The sequence below is a fragment of the Trematomus bernacchii genome, unplaced genomic scaffold (assembly GCF_902827165.1).
Source record: "Trematomus bernacchii unplaced genomic scaffold, fTreBer1.1, whole genome shotgun sequence".
NCBI classification, from domain to species: Eukaryota; Metazoa; Chordata; class Actinopteri; order Perciformes; family Nototheniidae; genus Trematomus; species Trematomus bernacchii.
The window spans coordinates 835981-858665 of record NW_022987724.1 but is presented as its reverse complement, the minus strand read 5'-3'; the positions used below and the strand labels follow the sequence as shown (position 1 = coordinate 858665).

Genomic DNA, 22685 nt, shown 5'->3' with positions numbered 1-22685 from the left:
CATAATAGGAATTCTGGATGTATAAAGCTGTGAATGTTTTATTTAAATGGTTATTTAGGTAGTCAACTAAGATACCTAAAGCACCAGAGACAAACATGTTGGTTACAATTTGGAATATGATCATTGTCTTGAGTTTTAAACTATTGGGGTCAAATTGACGCCAGAGGATAAAGGGTGTAAAGTCAATCTGAGGATAACAGGAGGGTTAAATTGTATAAATCAGATCCTATTATAACTACGATTTTTATTAGTACTGTTATTATTACTATAACTTAATATTTTACAAACCGGAGTAAGACAACATGGCCTTTTTTGTTTTTACACCAGTACGCAAGCCAGCCAAACGGTACAAATTGAAATGTACAAACTTAAGTGGCCAATTCAAATGAAGAAATATAGTGTGAAAGAAAGGCAAGCAAGGTTGTCCAAGAAAACCCATTTAGAAGAAATAAAATACAGTTAAAGTTATATTCAAATTCTCATTTTTACATTTTATTGTGCATTTTTGGCTATTTTTTGGCAAATACATTACACTTAAAATACGAGAGTCTGTAACCATTACTGCACAAATATGTACATATTTATTATTATCATCACTTGATTCTTTATACAATAAATCAAATGTATAAAATTATCAAAATATAAACATCTCATCTTATAAACATCACGACTATTGTCAATACCGGTATATCAAATAAGTCCTTTTGTTGACTTTTCATTCTGTTATTCTGAGAGATGGGAAACACGCAATAATACAACAGTTTTCAGGACACAACACACAACACCCTGTATGAGATATAACCCAATTCAGACTACATGTTGTCGACAAATTCTATAAACGACACATTTCTCATCGATACCGATTCGCGACACCTCTAGAATAAAAATATGTTTTTAAAACTTTGTTCATGGTATGTTTTTAAGAAACTTTGAAAAACAAGTCTCCTCTGTTCACCTCCTCATGTCTGTTTGCTGCTCTCAGGTCAGTAAACGTCCGCTAAAGAAGTGATGGTGAGCGCTTTGGAGAGTTCTGCAGCGCTGGTCGGGCGCCAGGCGTTAAAACTGACCGTGGTGTTTGCAGAGAGCATCAGGAAGCCGTTAGAGGAGAAGCGTCCCGGGATGTTTCCGACATCGAGCCACACGAAGGGAGCTACAGCGGAGGAGTGGAGCGTGACGGTGAGGAGGCTTTTATCCTCCTGCACTGAGGCCTGCAAGGACACACACAAAAGGAGTTTATAACAGCATGAGACTGATGTTATCAGTAGAATTGGCTTTTAAAATTACTCGCAAAACTGCACATTTTGCCTTTGTGTCTGACAACTGGTCTTGTTTTTGTACACAGTATAGCTCTGTGTTGTAAAGACCTAATTGTAGGTGTATTTTTAAGTTTCAAATGCTTTACTTTTGGAAGTTTTATTCAGCTCTTTATCTGTGTTCTGGCTATTTGCAATTTATTTTCAGTTGTTCTTTTTGTATTTGTGATAGTTTTGTTGTCTTTTTGAATGCTACATATTTAAGAAATGTTCAAATCACTTTGTGCTCCCAGCTTGAAAAGAGTTATAATTATCACTGCTGTAAAAAAAGTGAGATACCACGTATATTTTATTTTCCATAGTCAGCAAATAGATGTCAATAGATGAAAAAAAATTGCACAAACTCACAAAGTGACCAAAGCTTAAAAAATGTCTCTTTAAAAACTCTGAGAAAGTAAGTAATTACAATAAGCATTTTATATCTTTTTTGTGTCTTCCTAATGACATTTTGTGATAGTGATTTTTCTGGCTTCACACAAATGGAATCACAGAATGATTAAAAGATAAGAAATTAATCCTTAGTTATTGTACTATTTATAATCCGGGAATTAGTGAATACAAAAAAATCCAGGTTGCAGGGAGTCTTACGGTGATGTTGGGTCTCTGGAGCCCCTGAGCGTCTTTTGGGGAGCTCAGGAAGTGATGGTTTGTGGGTCCGCGCTGCCCGCTGCTGTCCTCCAGGTGGAAGGCCAGCAGGCAGGTGAGGCGGCTGCAGCGTCCGCATCCGCCCAGCAGGGGGTCCACTCGCTGCTTAAAAATGGCCGCCGCACTTCCTCCGGGGACCAGGAGCGGGTCGGACCTCAGGGTGCAGACCGGATCCAGAGAAGACCAGTCGTACACCAACACCTGAGAGACAATCGATAGATAACACACTTTTTCAATAGTAGAGATTGTTTGCAATGTAAATACTGTTATATATTAAAAAAAATATTTGTTCTATTTCTCTACCTGTGTTTTTAATTCTTGTTTTACTTTTATGTATGCACCATGACACCAAGTCAAATTCCTTGTACGTGTACACCTACCTGGTAATAAAGCTGTTTCTGATTGGGAAGAATTACAGTTTCTTGAATTGCATATTTTTTTCATGTTGCCATGCTTTGAAATACTTGAACTAAGTTAGATTTTAAACCCTCATTATTGACCCTTTGTGAATAGATAAAACAATTAGCTTAGAAGCGGTTTCGTGTCACTGAATACATGTTCAGTTGTTGTAAATGCAATGTGAAGACAGAGTTCAAATAAGAAACGTACCACAGCGCTGAGCTTCAGGTCGTGACTCAGGTCGGAGACGGCGTAGATGAACAGCATGTCTTCATCCTCGAAGCTGACCGGCAGGAGGGCGGAGAAAAAGTTCTGTGCAAAATAATGCAGCATCTTCCACTTCCCACCAAACTCTGCACACACACACACATCATGTATACATCACTGCAGGGGACATTACATTGACTTACATGCATTTCCTGGAGACTTATCCTAACCTTTACCAACACATGCCTAACCCTAAACCTAAAATTAATGATTCCCCTCATGTCACACACACACACACACACACACACACACACACACACACACACACACACACACACACACACACACACACACACACACACACACACACACACACACACACACACACACACACACACACACACACACACACACACACACACACACACACACACACACACACACACCACACTACACACACACCACACACACACACACACACACACACACACACACACACACACACACACACACTACACACACACACACACACACACACACACACACACACACACACACACACACACACACACACACACACACACACACACACACACACACACACACACACACACACACACACACACACACCACACACACACACACACCACACACACACACCACACACACACACACACACACACACACACACACACACACACACACACACACACACCTTTTTTTTTTAAACAGATTTTTCAAATACATCCAATATTTTAATATATAACAATCGTATTTACCTCAAATGAAATATTTTGACACAACCCTGTCTAATCAAATTAATGATTAACACTGCTCATCACCAATTATATTAATATTTTTTATAAGAAATAGATTTTTATAATGACGTACTTTTTTACCCAAATTATGAATAACTTCAAAATATAAATTAATAACAAGCTGCCATTAAAATGTTGTGCGTTGGCTTATTATTGTATACTAGAGTGAAAATGGGCAGTGAAAAATATTTGAATACACTAAAATAAATAAAAAATTATATCCTTTAAGAAAAACTCAAATGTAAAGCTATTGCCTTGTTAAAAAAAACAAGAAATTAAAACTAAAACAATACAAATGACTGTGAAAAGAAATGTACAGTTAATAAAAAATTGAAAGAGCTGTGCCATTTTACAATTAGTAGTATGGTGCATAAATGTGCAAAATAGTCAAATGTGAAAGGTTAACAGTATGAAACTTGAGAGCGATTGTAGAGCGATATAAAATAAGCACGCTGAGAGCTTCCTAAAATTAAAAACTACTATAAAGCTAGCTGCTTAGTGCGGATTAACTCACCGATGGACGACCACGAAGGCGCCTGCCAGACGTCGTTGAGCTGCCAGTAGAGAGCGCCCATGGTGCCTCCTTTGCCCCAGAGGATCTCGCTCCGACTTCTCCGATAAAACTCCGTCTGCGCCTTCACACACTGAGCCTGCATCACCTGGACAAGAAACACGATCAAACCTACATCAAACACTTTTAAAATGATCTGTTTATCAGCAGTGGTGGACAGTGACAAAGTATAATTAGTTTACACGTAAAAGTAATGTACTTACTTTACTTCTACTTAAAGGGGACTTAAAAAAATCCACTTCTTCATGTCTTTTCTACATCAACATGTGTCCCCTCTGTGTAAAGAGATTCTGAAAGTTCCAGGAAAAAAGATTCTCTCTCTTTTTGTCCTGATCCATTTATATAAAAACCTGTCTGAAAATGAGCTGATCAGATTTTGGCCACTTTATGATGTCATAACGATTTTTTGGCTTGTGTAACCATTAGCCAATCACCAACCAAGGTAACCCCCCCCCCCCACCTTATCACCTGAATCTCCTCCTAGAGCACCATTGTGTTCTTTTTAACCAATTATCTCTCAGAGGGGCGTGGGGAGGGGCTCCTTATTTTCATCTAAAGTAACAGACAGAGAATCAGCACTTTTGAAACAGAGCTGAAACAGAGGGGATTATGGGTAATGCTGCAATGATCTGTTTGGAGTTTGGAGCCAAACACTTCAGAGACATGTTTGTATATATCTGAGACCTATAATATATTGATGAAAAACAGTATAATAGGAGACCTTTAAGTCACATTGGGGATTCAGGAATTCTACTTGTACTGGACTATTTTGAGATAAAAGGATTTCTACTAGTGAAGGATCTAAATACTTCTTAAACCTGTTTATCAAACGTTAGGGAGGTCTGTGTGATGTACCTGAGTGATGTAGAGAGTATCTGTGAAACGTCTGTGCGGGTCGGTGGCGTTGGGCAGGTTGAAGTGTAAAGACGCCTGCAGCAACATCTGCAGGTTCCCACTGTCATGGTGCTGACGGTGCACGAAAAAGTCACTGTTGTAGCTCCAGTCTTCTTCTATAGAAACCTAAGAAAAAACAGAGGGAAACTTTAGACAATGTAAAAAATAAAAACACTTAAAATGCTGAAAAGTGATGAAAAGGTAAAAAAAATTCTGTTTAGAAATTCCCCTTCACTGGGTAATAATGGTAATAATGGTAATAAGGGACGGGTACTATCTCTGAGGAAAAAATTAATTCATACATTTTACAAAAATAGAAATTAGGATAGTCTCTGAGTAGCTTTTACAAGAAAAAACTCACGTGTTTGAGATAAATATTACATACATCTCATCACAACTAAAGTGATATTCACAAAAACAGGGTTTATTTCCAGTAAATGTAATGTCAGATAACAAAAATCAGTTTCTCTCCTAGAGTTATGACTTTAGAATCTCTGAAATTATTTTCAACTAGTGATTATTTACACTTAACTCTACTATTTCTAAATCTATTTCTCTGTTCTTTTTTCATTATACCTTATATTTTAGATACCAATCTACTGATAAAACAACCAAGAAGAACAGCTAAATATGAAGTTTAAAGGTTCTCCAGTCACCGGCTGCAGCGTGGAGAAGGAGGGCCAGGACTGGTAGCCGTACTCTGAGGCGAAGCGCGTCCGAGGGAAAGTCCTCCAGTCCAAGCAGTCCTCCGTGTACGTGTAGAAGTGTGTGTCGCCGTAGTGAGCGTCGTACGGGTTCTTCGCCACAAAGCCCTCCTGCTCAGATTCAAAGCCGTTTGTTGGACTAGAGACGAGGAACGGGCGACTCTGGTCCTCCTGAAGCAGAAATTAAATAATCACTTATAGGCTTTTTGTTTTTAAAGGGTTCTATAAGGATTCAAAGGCTTTTTTTCTCATAGCTTAGAGTCTCTGGCTCCTCCAATATGGAAACATACAATTACCTTAAAGGTCCCCTATTATACTGTTTTTATCAATATATTATAGGTCTCAGATATATACAAACATGTCTCTGAAGTGTTTGGCTCGAAACACCAAACACATCATTGCAGCATCCCATAATCCCCTCGGTTTCAGCCCTGTTTCAAAAGTCAGGGTTCATACACTTTTTATACATACATACATACACATCTAAAACAAATCAAATAGTTGGCTTACTAGCTTCTACAGGCTAAAGCAACTAAAATCTCTCACCAGCAAAATACCTCGTCAGTTAAATGCCATTTTACGTTTCTTTACTATACGATACAGTATTTATTATCATTATAGTATTACTATTTCGGCAATTAACTAAAATATAAATTATATTTGATGCAACTTTAGTTACATTTCCATGACTTTTCCAAAACTTTGGGAAAAATATTGTTTTCCATAACTTTTCCAGGACCTGGAATTTGCATTTTGAATTTCCATGACTTTTCCAGGTTTTTAATGACCGTAAGAACCCTGAAAAGTGCTGATTCTGTGTCTGTTACTTTAGATGAAAATAAGGAGCCACTCCCCACGCCCCTCTGAGAGATATTTGGTTAAAAAGAACACAATGGTGCTCTAGGAGGAGATTCAGGTGATAAGGTGGGGGGGGGGGGGTTACCTTGGTTGGTGATTGGCTAATGGTTACACAAGCCTTTAACATAAAACCTCAAAGAAGACAATAATAGGACAAAATGGTGGAAGTTGGATGCAGGAATATCAAAACTGTATACATATAAGATAGAACATTCTACTTTTTGATTCTTTGTTTTTGTGTGCCTTTTTAGGACGGTAAAGAGTTTAGAGGCAGACTGAAAATAAGGGTGGGATATAACATGAAAAAAGTTATTGTGTATATATTTTTTATATTCAACTTCACAGATCACAAATAATATATTGTGCTCCTTGTAGTTAACAGCTATTTTCCGATCAAAATATTTTTGGGATAAATGGCGTTCCATTGGCCTCTCACCTCCTGAACGATTCCCCTTATGTTATCCACGTACAGCTTCACATAATCAGCCAGGTATGTCGGCTTCTCGGACTCTGGGATGTCAAACCAATTTGTGGCCAGAGCCGCTTCGTTCTCGTTGTTCCCGCTCCAAATGATGATAGAGGGATGAGACTTTAGTCGCTGAACCTGAGGAGTGAAAGCACAAAGACAAAACCAACAACATTTAACAAACTTTTAGGATGCTTCAGCTACCTTCAGATAGACAGACAGCTGTTCGTTTTGTTGGCTTTTGGTTAAATTAACATGTAAAATATGTTTTGATTGTTATTATTTAGTCTTATAAAACAAGGACCAGGCATAACAAACATTATTCTCAAGAGTGAAGAGATGATTTATGCAGTTTTTAGCCAATTTCCATCCATACTTTCTATCACAGTAACAAATGTAAAGATAGATCTGCATATAACTGAATATAAAAATGATCAAATTACAATTCATTTCAATTACAAAACTTGAATCACGGTCAAATTAACGTTGAAAAGACTCATTGCTCAATATAAATGAAACTGAAATTATATTAAATAAATACGCCGCTCACCTGATGGAGGACTTCTTCTCTCACTGTCTGGAGGAAGTCTTCGTCAGTCGGGTACATCGCACAGGCAAACATGAAGTCCTGCCAAACCTGAAATAAAAACACATCTAAATGCTATATCTACAAAAATATCCATCTGTTATACAACATGATGTTCATGAGTAATAGTGGTGCTTAAACATTACTTATAAATGTACTATTAACGGTGTTATAGAGTTAGGTTGTATCTGTTTTTCTATTAAGAAAAACAAATGAAATAGCAAGATACAATTAAAAAAAAAACACTGCTTAATAAAAGCCAACTATGTATTTTATACCATCAATAAATAAAATAACATTTCTGTTTACTTTATATACTGTTGGCTTTAAAACCAAATGTTCCATAAGCCCCAGTGATTTTCTGATTTTAACATTTCTGCTGGTAGTAATATTATTAAAGGGGACCTATCATGCAAAATGCACTTTTTGATGTCTTTTATACATAAATATGTGTCCCCGGTGTGTCGGGGAACTCACGCAGTGTAAGAAAATAAAACCCTCTCTCTTTTCCTCCGTACCCAAATCTCTAAAAACGGAGCTACAACGGAGCTGATCCAGATTTGCATCCGATATGACGTAATATCGGAAATGTAGGCTGGCTTTACACCCACGGCCCTATCAGAAACGTTGCTATCAGAAACAATGTCCGACTGTTTTGGACGTAATATGGTCGGTGTTTACATTAGCATTGCTAACACTCAGAGCTAACCTGTACTGGAGAGCATGTGTGTGAAGAAGCAGGAAATAAAAAGGAACTCACCTTGTGGTATAACCGGCAAGAGAGAAAGCCTTTGAGCTCCATACTGTTTCAGAAATAATCCTTGATAATCCATGATATGGCGTTTCATCACCGCAGTATTTAGTTTAGACAGTAGCTGCCGGGTCCCGCATGAGCTCAACCCCCTCCTTTTTTATTTATCAATTCTTTTTTTTTTTTAAAGCTTTATACCCAAAATCAGCACTTTTGAAACAGTTAGTGAAATAGAGGGACATGGCTAGAATGGGTGATCTGTTTGGTATTTTGAGCAAAACACTTCATAGACATGTTTTTTATATATCTGAGACCTATGCTATTGCCTAAAAATGGCATGATAGGTGCACTTTAAATAAAGAAACATTGATATTATTTTTTAGTTACCATGATGCCCATCTCATCACAGAGGCTGTAGAAAAGGTCCTGCTCGTACACTCCCCCCCCCCCACACCCTGAGGGCGTTCATGTTGGCGTCCACGGCCGACTGCAACAAGTTCCTTAAGCTGTAAACAGGGAGCAGAGACAAATCTGTACAAAGAACCAGACAATACAACAATGAGTGATCTAGGGTTGAACAATATGACAGTATATACAGCGCATTAAACTCTCACTAAACTCACACATCAGGGGTGACTCGGTCCTGGAAGGAGTGCGCAGGGATCCAGTTGGAGCCTTTCAGGAAAATTGGTTTTCCATTGATGCGGAAATAAAAGCTCAAGCCCGGAGACCCGACCACCGGCTCCTGAACGAGCTCAACTGTACGGAAATAAACCTGCAGGAGTTGTTCAGTCAGACAAAGAAACACTCAGTTTAATCTCCGTGGCAAATGTGACAATCCTTTAAACAAAAGGGACAGCAATATCTTTAGAGAAAGTGTGAAAATGTACATTTGAATACGATTTTAAGCTTGTGTCCTGAAAACCTCAAGCGAAAAAAATTATAATAACATGTATATCCCAATAATTTGAATCTCAGCATCCAGATGTATTTTACAACATGGTAGTAGCATTTCAATTTGGATAAGAAAATGTGTTTCCTTTATGGAAAGCATCATTCGGTATATAGTACACTATAACTGATTGATGATGTTCCACAATAAGAAGAATGGTTGAAAAGTCTCCAGTCACTTTTCAAAAACTTCCAAGAAAAGTTACACCCAAGATTTAGACATTTCAAATGTAAGAGCTTACATTTTAATGGTGAGGTAAAGAAAGCACTTTAAGATACATAAGTGTTTGTGACTAACTCTACACCTGATTTTGACCCCGATTACTTTTCTAGTCATCATGGGTATAAACTAATCTCCTGTTTCATGTCAAATTAAGCAACTACAAATAAATTAAAAAACGGTCCATCTCGCTCATAATTCAGAGTGAAAATGTGTAGGAATCTGGGGATTTAGATGTCGGCAAACAAGTAATTTCAGCCAATTCTACCTTTGCAAAATTGTCAGAGTACACTGTATCACTTAAATGTCTAAATACTGTAGCACATGAGCAAGGTGAACTCTGACCTTAGACTCTGTATTCAGGATGGTGAATCCGTCCTGCAAGCCTCCCACAGTGAGGAGGTAAGATGGCTGCTCACCGTGTCCGTTGGGCCACCACAGCTTCACCTCGCTGCTCTGAGATAAAAACAAGAAAAAGCTTTAAAACTACAAAGTAAGTTTTCAGATTATACATATCAGATTTAACTCTGTATTTTGTCATGTATTTATATAGGCTGGACCAGTTGGGAACTCTGGTATGGAGTACCGTGTTGATGTGTAAGTCAAAGCTTTTCTTGGTCCTTCCTCGGAGAAACTGCTGGAAGATCTGCTCTGACTCCAGCTCCGGTACGGAGAGCGAGATTGTATAGTTTGTCGTCTGAAGCGCATCAACATGAAGCTCAACATGGACTCTCCACTGAGAGCTGCTCACACCTAGAAAGATAGATATATATATAGACTATAAATTAAAAAGGTACACTATTATACTCTTTTTCAACAATATATTATAGGTCTCAGATTTATACAAAACATGTCTCTGAAGTGTTTGTCTGAAATACCAAACAGATCATTGTAGCATCCCATAAATCCTCTGTTTCAGCCCTGTTTCAAAAGTGCTGATTCTGTGTCTGTAGCTTCAAATGCAAATGAGCTGCCCCTCCCCACGCCCCTCTGTAGAGGGATTGGTTTAAAAAACACAATGGTTCTCTTTATGTATTTAGGGTTTTATCCAACAAGAGGTTGGCGATTAAGGTAGACGTACTGTAAAGAGGAACAGAGGAGAGCAGGACGAGCTGCAGGACGTCAAACGCCTCCAGACGGACCCCCCTCCACAGACCCATGGTGGGGAACGAGGGACCCCAGTCCCAACTGAAGGAGCTCTGCGCCTTCACAGAAACATTGATGTGTTATTATTGTGAAAGATTGAAGTGATTTGTTCTGCATGCTTAGATCATTCGTCAAAAGAAAATCCGGAGATCATTCTGGTAGGGGTGAGATAAAGGTCAGTGTTTAGTGAAGGGGTAAAACTCAAACTCAAACAACTAAATCGTAAGCCTCGTCGCATCATTGCCTAAGCCATATTTTAAGGTTTCCACAAAGAGTGAAATTCTGCCCATGAATCAGGAGATGCCCTTGAAGCTTTAACTCCCGTTTATTCTTCAATCTGTCGCCCGGTGTCCCTCTCACTTCCTGACCGGTCTTCTTCCTCACTTGAATCAAAGAGAAGAGCTAATGCTTCCCTTGTGGTCAGCCGAGCCCGGTTTTTCATGGGGGCGCCATCTTTGTATGTAGCGTCAAAAATGCCTCAGTCAAAGAGATGACTAACAAGAGTTAGGCAGATATCTCAATTTGGCCAAAATGTGACTTAAGCAGTTATGCTATGAGGCGAAATGTAACAAAACACTTGCACAATAAAAATCAGTATTGCTAGAATCGGCAAATTGTTAAAAAGATGCAGATGTCTAAAAGAATTACACATTTATTTATTCACTAATGTAGCATACATAAAAAATGTACAATCTGTGCAGCATATCAACACCCTATGTCCTATGTTTTGGGATGAAAATGTTTGTGTAATCACTCTGGTTGTTTAACTGTCAGGTTCCCAGAGGAGATGTGAAACGCTGCAGGAGGTAAACTCACTTTTCTGATGAAGTTGACGTGACATTCCCCGTGCTGCACGTCTGGAGGACAGTCCGGAGGAACTCTGTATGCAGAGTGCGCTCTCCACTGATCGGACGCATAGAGAACTGGAGACAGGAAGCTCACCTTCAGCACGTTATCCCCGTCCTTCAGAACGTCTCTGACTGGGAAGGCCTGCACCAGGAAACGGACGTGTTTGCATGATTGAAATAATGCATTCAGGAAAATGTGCACAGTGCATAGTGAAATGCTTATTTTCCTATTGACCTTAATGTTGGGAAAATACTGAATGTACTCTTCTAATATCAGAGTAGCACATGATAACAAAGGCCCTACGTAGCTGTGTATGTAACAGGATGTATGATTACCTAGAAGAGCGTCAGGACTGTTTTAGGAATATGATAGCTATGTGATTAACATGATGATTCAGCCTCTATGGAGATAGACATATGACTGTCATATTTATTGCTTACGCAGGCCTTAGCTAATCTGAACTAAACATTGAATACTGCTTTGAACCGGTATTCTGCATCTTGTGACTGTAACACTCTCTTGTATATAAGGCATGTCAAAGACACTGTTCAGGAACTAGTTGTACCACGCAGCTCTGTATGTGATGACTACTTCCATTCTTGCGAGGATAATAAATACATGTATCCTGATATTGAAGCTCAAGCCGGTGATGAGTGATATTTTTCTAACACTTACATATCTCTGAAACATGTTGTCTGTCTCCCCGACACTAATCCCATTGAGCCATATCGACGCTACCGTGTCAACGCCGTCGAAGACAAGCAGCACCTTCTGTTTGGATCTGTGAATGCAGAAAACAGGAGTCAGGAACAGGATACAGAAAATATTTTATAAATATACATGTTTTACTGACCTGAGCTGGGTAGAAACAGTGAATGTGGTTGTGTAATTCCAGTTGTCAAAGGCAATCCATCGATAAGACACATCATTAAACCTGAAATATGGATCCTAAAAGAAAGTATGGAAAACATTTAGCTGGTAGAAATAACTTTAAATAACTTTTTTAAAGTATTGGTTTTGTTTTACCTGCTGCTGATAGAGCAGCATTTGTTGACATTTTTTATGCCAAGAAAAGAGCAGTAAATCAGGATTTAAGAAATATTGAGATACTTAGATTTGACATGTAGAATAGCCTACCGTATTTTCATTTCTATTTTGCTTTGCTTGATTATGAGTTTTATTTTCATTACAACTTCACCATCAGCCCAACATAGTCTTAATCAGCTCCTTTGGATTGTACATTTATTTCTAAGTATTTGTCTGAACCACAATGCCTTTTTGTATTGTAAAAGTTGTATTTTATTGGATTTAATTTAGGTTTTCACTGCAAAGTTTTGCTCGGCACACCAAAAATAAACATATTCCCTAAATGCATTATTATTTTTTGGCTTTCTTTTGTGAAATAATGAATCTGTTTTTGGCCTGAGAGTAATCCACTTCATTAAATGCTCTAAAAAAAAATACTAGGAAACTGTATTAATCCTAAAAGTCGGACATTTCCAACTAAATTGTTGTTAACAAGAAAGTAAACAGAAAGTAAAATATCTAAAAAGTGTACTTAAGTAAATGCACTTAAATCCACAATTTAAGTGGAATTATCATGAAAACCAGCATCAAGTCTCTGAATCAGGAGTTGGAAATAGTAATACTTCTTTATTGTATATTACATAATTAACCGACCTGGATGTATCCCTGTTTCTGTAGAGCTGAATGAACACATCCGGGTACTTCCGCAGGCAGCGACACGGAACCATTGGAGTTTGAAAGACTCCACTTACCGTTTAAACTTAACGTTTCTGAACAAACCCGGGGTAAAACTCCGAACAATAAACACAGCAAAACACCGGGAACACAATTACAGTTCCCACACAGAGTCATGGCTTTTTCTTTGTTGTTTTTGTCATGGCAAATCACTGAAATACTCTTCAAAAGTGTGCTATCAGGGTTCTGTTTTTGTTTCCCTGACAGCCGTTTCCGTGTTGGTCATGTGACCCACCTCGTGGCAGTCAGGTGATATAAGTCTTGGTGCAACAAAAAAAAGTGTATTCATTGAACAATTAACAAAAAACAAAGCTAAATTCTAAATATAGCTAAATTAAATCAATAATAACCCAGTAAACGGACATATGTGTATATAATGATTATAAACAATTACTACATACACATGTTTTTAAAATTAATGACATTCAAAAATGCATTAATGTTACATTTGACACTGATTAGCAATTATTTTGCATAATTTAGATTTGTATTTCTATAGGTGGGGTTTTCATAAATATGGCTATATGTAATAAATAAACAAAAGTTGATTTATTCTAAAATTGTTCTTAGTTTCAAATCCAAACCTCTCAACCTCTTAAAAAAATAAGTTTTACTTTTATATTTTGTAGGGAGTCATAGCATTCCCATAAAATATTTTTGTACATGTGGAAATATTTTCTTTTCTCACTTGTGTCAGAATGTCAAAACGTAAAATATAGGATTTTTTATTTACAATTAATTTAAATGGACATTCTCTATAAGTGTGTAGTAAACATTTTTCACATTCAGAGTACATCTTTATATTTAATAGTTGATTTGAGTGTATTCATTGTATAAATAATCACCATCTGCAGTTGTTTTTATTTATATAAACATTATCAGTTTTGCTGGAAATAAAACCAAATATGCAAGGGCCATCACAGAAGGGACGTTTGAGACACTAGTGAAATTCCGGTACCACTTTACAATAAGACTACTCTTATAAAGGATTCATAATTAGGTTATGAATTAGGTTGTAAACACTTTAATCATTAAGAATAATTTATAAACCAGTTTTCAACATAGCTTTCATACATCAACACAGGCTCACTATTTGGCAAGATGACTAAGCCTTATATTGGCTACTTAGCGAGAATTAACTCAGTGAACAACAGATACCAAGGATGCTGGCTGATGAAGACGAAGTAAGCTAGGCAGCCAATATAAGGCTTAGCAGTACAGATAAATGTGGGCTCACTATTTGGCAAGATGACTAAGCCTTATATTGGCTACTTAGCGAGAATTAACTCAGTGAACAACAGATACCAAGGATGCTGGCTGATGAAGACAAGCTAGGTAGCCAATATAAGACTTAGCAGTACAGATAAATGTGGGCTCACTATTTGTCAAGCAACCGGTCACAGTTGCCCTGTTTATCTCATGTCTTATAAAAGCTAATTAATTATTTATAAAGTGTTCACAACCTAATTAATAAAGTACAAACTATTCGTACCCTTTATACGGGTAGTCTTATTGTAAAGTGGTACCGAAATTCCTTGCCTTTTACAGATCAATACACAGGTGTATCTTTGTCCAATGTACCGGCAAATGATTATTTACATGCAGTTACAGTAACCCACTACATTACTATTGAATTATATTTTGATCAAAGCAGTTGTTGAGTCGTCTACTAGTTAGTGGCATTATTTCGGTAAAGCAATGACCTACAAGACATTTAAAAGGAAAGAAAAATAAATCACCAAAACAAGGTTTTATTAAGTAAGACAGCTGATGGTACTTGCCCTTCCTTAAAAAGGCACAAAAGGTTATCAATGGATGAATCAGTCATAAACACTCAATACATCCCAAAAAGAGAGTGATTTTGCTGTGAATATAAAGTCATTAGCATCAAATGAAAAACAAAACCGGCACAACCTTGATTCGTTTTATGTTTTGAGTAACTTTATTGAAGGGAAAACTAAAAAGAAACAGAGCCACAAGTTGATTATCAACCATTAAGCTTTGCATCAATATTTTAGTGCTACAAGAAGACAGTGTTCGAGTGGGCATAAAACTAACAGCTCATCTACTGGCTTCTAAATAACAGAAGAAACAAAAGAAAGCCTTTGAGGGGAACCACAATTGTCCAACTGTTCAGCCTTACAATCCACCTACATTTGCAGAAACATATCAGATATAATAGCCTACCTTTATTAACATGCATAAAATACAACATTGAAGTTCTTATATTTTGTTTTTCTTAACATTGATATATACTGCTGTGCTTCTCTGTACACACACTTTGAGTGGAATAAGATACACTTCTTTCCTCAGGTAGTAGAATGCTATACTAAAGATCAGAAAAACAGACCGACATCAAAACCAGCTTCCCAAATATTTCGTTTTAGATTTTGTACTACTTTCAAATTAAGATGCAGCAGATTTATGTATTTGTATCAGTTTGAAACATTACAATTTACATGTATGGCAAAAGACAGGCTTCTCTATAAGTGCTCTGAGGAATCCAGCGTACGGTAAAGAGTCCGCACAGGATGCAGCCAGTCGCATCAGATTCTACTAAGTGTGTGCAGAAGAGTGAATGAATAACATCACCAACTCTTACTGGTGCATGCTCAAGCTGAGTGTTCAGAACCATAATGATTAATATTATTTATTTTGTAAAACTCCGTACAAACTGGGAGTCGAAACTTCACAGAAACTGGCACGTGTCCTAGAGAGAAAACACTATCTTCTTATGAGCGCGCAAGTGGAAAAAAGGAGAGGGTAAAATGCTCTGATTAACAAAACAAAAAAAAGAGGGGGGAAAATAAAAGTGGAAAAAGAAAAATCAGAATCCTGGATTTTTTTTTGTTTGAACCAGCAACAACATTATCCACCAGCTTTCCCAGCGACGCCTCACATTGCATATTTGTGTGTCCAGTCTTTTGCCATTCTGGTGTATCTGCAAAGAGAGGAAAATCAAAATGTAAGCAAGCCAGCATATCACCGGTCAAAAACGATTGATAACTAAAAGTAAAAGTAATTGCACACTTTAATTTAGGATTTTTTTTAAAGCACATGCACTTAAGCACATTGCCTTATAAAAACAGGGGAAGCCAAGTTACCATCCTAACATAATGCGTCACTATACGTGTAAACATACTGGATGCTGAACAAACTACTAAACTAAATTAAAAAGGTTTGTTTTCCAAAATCAAACTTTTACATGCTTGAGTTAGTGGCTATGTTTACATGCTTCTCTGCTCCAACAGTTTCCAGTTTTACAAAAAGTTTAATAAGCCAATCGTCAAAAATGCGAAACACACAGAGGCCTAAGAGAAAGGTAATTTTGAGTCATGCTGAACTTTAACAAATAAAACATTTTTAAAAAGCTTTTAGTATCTCAACTCCAAAATAACACATTTAAAAAGAGTTTATACATTGCTTAGGCTAGCTGTGACACGGTGTGTAGGCAGCGTTACAGCTTCTTTTGTAGAAAAACGTAACTATTTTGAGGTTGTGAATCAATTAAAACATTTTTAAAAGATTCCTCACAATAACCACATATATGAGCAGTAACCAAAGAGACTCCTTCTGTGGGCCAATACATTTACAAAAAATATTCAGTCAACTATTTACAGCCGGAGGCTAGATAAACACATAACCGGAGATTAGTATAATCACAGTTATGTCAGCGTAACCATCACAAACAGGCCAACCCATAACACCAGGCAAGATGCAGCACTGCCTCGTGACCTTACCCTAAAGCATGGCATACTTCTCTGTCCACTCCTGAGCTAGTTTATTGTACCTGACGGAGTGAAACTAGGTTACACACTAGACTCAGGCCAAACTCATGACATTTCACTAGGAGTCTGAAATATCATTAAAAATAACGTTTATTTAAAAGGTAGGGTAGGTAAGAATGGAGAAACCAGCTCGAGTGCACTAGAATTTGAAAGTACACAACCGGAAAAAATCTGCCCCTTCCTTCAGACTTTCTTACAGAGCCCCTCCTCCAACACACACAAATGCGCCCATGACCAATGAGGGCACGAGATAAGTTTGTGCACGAGATGGAAGGCTGACAGGCAGGTAGGCCATCCAGTTATTTTAGCCGGGCCGGCTCAGATGATTGGTCGTGCTTTTTACAGCGCCACGGCTTCCACAGATGAAATATTTTTATGGATTTATTGTCAAAGCATTTCATTTATTCATTGCCATCAGGACGTTAAGAGCATTCCATGGAATATAACAAAAAGTGTTTCTGAAGTGAATTACCTACCCCACCTTTAAGGTACACCTGGCTAAATCTAATGCAGGGTTAGGCAACAGAACTTCTGATACATCTGTCATGAATTTTATGATGTTCAGTTTTTAGGTAATATTGTATACGTTTCTTAAGTCTATTTTTCCTGACAAATGTGCAACTACTTTTAATATGTCAGGGTTTCCGGATTTATTTATTTATATATATATATATATATATATATATATATATATATATATATTTTTTTTTTTTAAGGTAGGAAAAATGTCACACTTGCTCCATATCTATTTCTACATCCTTTATTTAGCCGACGTTGTGGCCCTCAGGCCTTTCCTAAAAATGGTTGTCATTTAAATTCATGAATGTTTAGGCTCGATCTCTGCTTTCTTATCTGAACTTGTGCAATGTTTTTTAATCTATTGCTGCAGTGTAATCCTTGACTTTGATTTGTTCAATTGCTAATGTGTTAAGTGCTTTAAAGAGCGGTAAATATAAATACATTTTGTTCTCTCCGTCAGGTTCTGGTGAAAAATAACTTGTCAAACATGTTCTTCATTGTACATGGAGAAATAGATAAGGAATATTTTTGCACATATAACAAAATACACTGCACAGAAAGTTTGAATTCTCTTTTTCTGTGTTTATATTTGTGGATCAGACACCTGTGACTTTACAGCTGCCTGGTGATGCAGTTTGGGGATGATATCAAATAATGACAGTTTTAAAATATCATGGAAAGTAGACTGAAAGAAACATGTCTCTGCAGGACGAGTTACACTTCAACAAAACCACAACCTGCAGCATCAAACTCGTGATTTACTGCAGGACTGTTGTATAATACTGCATTCCTTTTAGCTAGGGGAACCTTATGAAAGAGGAAATGGGAGTGCATATTGGAGAGGTCTGTTCATTTCAGGAGAGAGAAAAGTAACTTACTTCGGACTATCTGTTTTGTAGACTCGTGCGATCTCTGGCACTAGCGGGTCATCGGGGTTTGGGTCACATAGCAGTGAGCAAATGGAGAGAAGAACTACAGGAAAAAGAAATGCACACGTTTTACTATGAAATACCAAAGTCACATCAAGGCCCACCGACAAGTCACCCTGGATTGATTGTGTGACGAATGTAATGTCCAGGTGTCTACAATTTAGGCATTAACACAGTCTAACAGCAGCATGAATAACAATTGTAAATCAATTCCAGTTTTAACACAATGGAATTACTATATAATGAGATTATATTATGCATCTGCATTCATTTGTTTCACTTGAGGTTTAAAAACCTGACATGGCTGAAAATGTTGTTTTAAATGGGAGAAAAAAAACCGTATATATAAATTAATTAATCTTATTCAAATTTAGGATTTTGGTCTAGGGATTTCATAATATATGAAGACAAACATTTGAAACTAAAAAAATTTGTTTTGAATGTAAAAAAATGTTGTGTAACTGTCACCAGTATGACTTGTGGACCTCGTTTATTTGCTTATCAAAAGTGTGTGTACGTTTTGTGAGTGAACATTTCAGACTGCTTCTGATGTTATCAGTGACATGACTGTTGTCAAGTACATAGAGTTTGCCGTACCTTTAGAAATAGTAAGCGCAGGAGACCATTGTGATCTGAGAATATCCAGACAGATACTGCCGTTACTGTTAATATTTGGGTGGTAAATTCTTGTTGTAAATGCAACCTGAAAGAGAAACATAAAAACAATGAGGACAAGTAACACATTGCTGCGTCACACTTCACGCCAAAGTTATGCAATGTAAATTCCCCGACACGAGGCACTGACGCTGAACAGTCATGCCTGTCAGCTACTGGAAACACAGGTATTTCTTCATGGGGGTTTGCAACAGGTAATCCGTTTTCATGACAACTGGGCTTGTTTTTATTTCAGATGAAAGGTTTCTATGTTGTTTCTCTGGAACTTAACTATGAAAATCACCATGAAAAGTTATTTTTAAACATACAATGATAGACTCCAGTATCTGACATTGAAAAGGTGTTATATTTCTAAGTGGAGAACAAGCCTTTTGTCATGAGGGATACGGCAGCAGGGTGGTTTAAAAAGATGAAAAATATATGTTTAAATCTCATTTTGTAAAAGCCTAAAAAAAAGGAAACTTTGAAGATTCAGTTTACCTTGGGTGGTTTGAAGGGGTAGTCTGTTGGAAAATGAATTGTCAAGAAGAAGACTCCTCCCTGATATGGACTGTCACTCTGAAAGAAATACATTTACATAACTTTCAGTAAATAAATAATCTTCCCATTCACAGCTTCTCATCATAAAGTCAAATTTCAACCTTTATCTCATGGGTATATTTAAAGCAGCCAGGAACACAGCACTCTGTGACAAATTCCAACATCATGCTTCTTTGAAAAGTACAAGAGAACAACCATTATGTCAAAGTATGTACTTACAGGTCCCATGATAGTGGCTTGCCAGTGAAACACTGTGGAGAAACAGAAAGTATAAATGTTAGGAACCAGGGAAAGGTCACAGGTATGTGATCTGACGGGAACTAGGTTGGTGTTTACAGCCTACATGCAAAACCATTTCCCTTTATAGAACATGTTCATATTCCAAGCAGTTTTGTAGCCATCTATTAGTTATAACTCCCAAAACACTTCTCCTTTAAATAAAGTTCACAGGGGTCCTCTGTTTTAACCAGATGTTCATATCAACTAATGATCATTAAAGAAATGATGGGATTGTTTCCTTTGAAATGTGTAAAGATGTAAAGATGTAAAGATGCACGAGTGATTGTGTGGAAAAAACACCAGATTATTATGTGCAAAATCAAGCATTAACAAAAAGGTTAAGGCTTTTTATTTAGCTGTAATCATTCACTTATTGGAAAATGTGCTTATTGTTTGATCAAAAGTGAAGATATGTTTTTCATTTCTTTGTGGCATATGTGATTATAAACTGAACATCTTTGACAGTGTTGGTCAATTAAACAAGATTAAGTTAAAGATGTAGCCTTGGTCTGCTGGAAATTCTAATTTCTGTTATTTTCTGGCATTTCAAAGACATCATTTGACACGTACTGTCATCACCCACTGGGCCGGCGGAGCATTGTGCTGGAGGGTCACGAGCCAGGTCGTTCAGCTCCTGTAACGAGAAGAAGTTTAAAACAATAATCAGTTAGACATCATGGTAATATTAACAGACAGATTGATGAAGAGACATCACCTGAAATCAATGTGCACTTAACACCCTTGATATAAATGTCAAAATGGAGAATTGGGAAAGTCGTTTTTTATTGTGAGTTTAGATTAAAACAAATATCCTCCCAAGGGATAATGTAAAACTGTTTTATTTACTTGCGAGTGTCTTTTCCACTTAAAATGTGCATGTTAAGATGCAATACACACATGTTTCTTTTCCTGCTTTTGGTTGTTGAAATTATAATCTTTGTGATTTGCACAGAAGACATAAAGACAAAACCTTGGACATGGTTTACCATCAGACATTTTATAACTCAAAGGAGAAATCAGTTTAAGAGTAGTTAAAAGGTTGGGTCACAGCATTAATGTCCATGTAGTCTTGTTTGTTTCACAGCACTGTCCTGGCAAGTGTTGTGATCTCTTGCCCCAACCCTCAAGGTTCATACGGTTCCTCTGAGAGAGAAGGGGGGGCCACCGTGTTATCCCAAATTAACAGCAAGACGACACCCAAGAACCTTTACAACAGCCTCTAATGTTAATTTTAGGTCCACAGCTCCTTTTCAGCCCCACCCCGGCCTTCTGACACGCAACATTTCACAAGTAAGTTGATGGATTTCTTTGAAAGAAGAACCTGGTAAACAGCAGAGTGAAGAAATAAAGCATGGATGGGAACATTTCAGGTTCTGTACTTCAATCTCATGTTGCCAGTGTCCTCCATTTAAATGCCAGAACACACCCTGTGATGTTCACAGACAGAAAACAAAAACTATCACATACCAAGGAAGTGTATCATAAACTGATCTAGTTTGTGCTATGAGTCATGGGTTCTGGTGGAGTATTATAACATGTAGGAACTATTAACTAGAAGTAATAACAACAAAGTATCCAGTAAAGGCCTGTAACCATAACCCAAGGACCATTTATATGAGGTGTGTAAAGGTAGGAAGTGTTGGGCAGTTAATGAGGCCTCGTTTTTCCCCCAATTCACTTCATCAAACACACGAAACCTGTAACAGAAACTGCTAATGTTAGCTAGCCATCTTATCTTAAACGTGTCTATCGATGAGACTTTAAGACGTGTCCACCAACAGTTAACACTTTCAACTCACTCAAATGTTAACACACAAAACGAGTGCAAACAGAAACGTAAAAACACTTGTTTCACCGCCATGTTCTCAGGGGTACAAGAGCAGCAATGTGGGAGGCTAGCCCGGCGTGCTAATGCCGTTAGCTAAGCGAAATGATCTTACCTTATGAATCCTTTTCAACGCCATCTTCTTTCGATGTTTTCTCCTTTAATTTGAAGTGTTTTCCTATCCAAGGCAACCGTGATGTGCCAGGACTATTCAGCGTTCTGTTAAATAACTGACTCTGGGTCAACTCAACGGCCTTTTCTTTCTCGAGCTAGCGCCCGTTAGCTAGCGAGCTAAAACTACGTATGCGCGGAGTTCGTAACAAAGATAGCTGGCGGTGTTCTCCAGCTTATTTTAAAACGACACTATCCTTCGATAAACCCTCACTTTACAGCGAAGTTACCAAGTATTATGTCGGATGGTGTATCGGCCGGTTGAGGCTAAACGAGGTGAAGTAACACCGGTCGACAAAGCTGCTGCTGTGGTCGCTGCTGTTAGCCAACTTGCGGCGGTGTGCTTGTGTCGGGGCTTTATGAGCAGAAGGCGGTGCGGCTGAGTGACGGGCGCTGCGCTGGCAGTTCGCTCACACCGCGTTCGCACTTCGCCTCGACCTGCGCGAACTCGCCCTTTTCGCGTCTTTACGTTCACGTTCACTGTATGTAATCGCACGGCGCGAAAGAGTTCGCTTCGCCTTCGGTTTGAACGCACCATTACAAAACTGCTGTGAAACAACGACATGTACACGGACCAGTCTGGACATGTCGGTGTTTAATTAACTGATCTTTTTATTAAGCACTGGCATCACAAATGGTGATGTTATGATTTAAAACAGCCGCTTAATAATTATTTAGTTATTAGTTATATTAATAATGTAAAATAGTGTTTTAAGCATGTTTTATGATTTTCAAGAGAATATATCAAAGTTGCTCTCTTTATTATTCACTGCTAAATGTGAACTATTGTATACTTTTATAATTTAATGGTGTTATGTGC

General features: G+C 37.7%; 2 protein-coding genes across 2 annotated transcripts; both read right to left on the bottom strand.

Annotated features, from left to right (window-relative positions):
• Positions 1 to 983: 983 nt before the first annotated feature.
• Positions 984 to 13349, bottom strand: manba (mannosidase, beta A, lysosomal). The gene is given in 18 exon segments (XM_034144495.1): positions 984 to 1208; positions 1902 to 2159; positions 2568 to 2710; positions 3897 to 4041; positions 4809 to 4973; positions 5504 to 5722; positions 6846 to 7013; positions 7426 to 7512; positions 8600 to 8659; positions 8661 to 8718; positions 8836 to 8987; positions 9729 to 9839; positions 9970 to 10136; positions 10465 to 10588; positions 11346 to 11519; positions 12054 to 12159; positions 12232 to 12326; positions 13059 to 13349. Coding segments are annotated over 18 exon segments (2655 nt in total). The 5' UTR covers positions 13257 to 13349.
• Positions 13350 to 14874: 1525 nt separating this feature from the next.
• On the bottom strand, positions 14875 to 22230 carry LOC117493918 (ubiquitin-conjugating enzyme E2 D2-like). Its single transcript, XM_034144515.1, has 7 exons — positions 21810 to 22230; positions 20440 to 20503; positions 19810 to 19841; positions 19531 to 19608; positions 18973 to 19078; positions 18325 to 18418; positions 14875 to 16080 (listed from the first exon to the last, which is right to left on the bottom strand). The coding sequence occupies exons 1-7, from the start codon at positions 21831 to 21833 to the stop codon at positions 16035 to 16037; spliced, it is 444 nt and encodes a 147-aa protein (XP_034000406.1). The 5' UTR covers positions 21834 to 22230; the 3' UTR covers positions 14875 to 16034.
• Positions 22231 to 22685: the final 455 nt, after the last annotated feature.

Coding starts and splice junctions, on each gene's coding strand:
- LOC117493918 (XM_034144515.1), bottom strand. CDS start 21,833: ATGGCGTTGAAAAGGATTCATAAG. Junction 20,504..21,809: donor CGTTGAAAAGGATTCATAAG/GTAAGATCATTT, acceptor TTCTCGTTACAG/GAGCTGAACGACCTGGCTCG. Junction 19,609..19,809: donor AAGCCACTATCATGGGACCT/GTAAGTACATAC, acceptor TATTTCTTTCAG/AGTGACAGTCCATATCAGGG.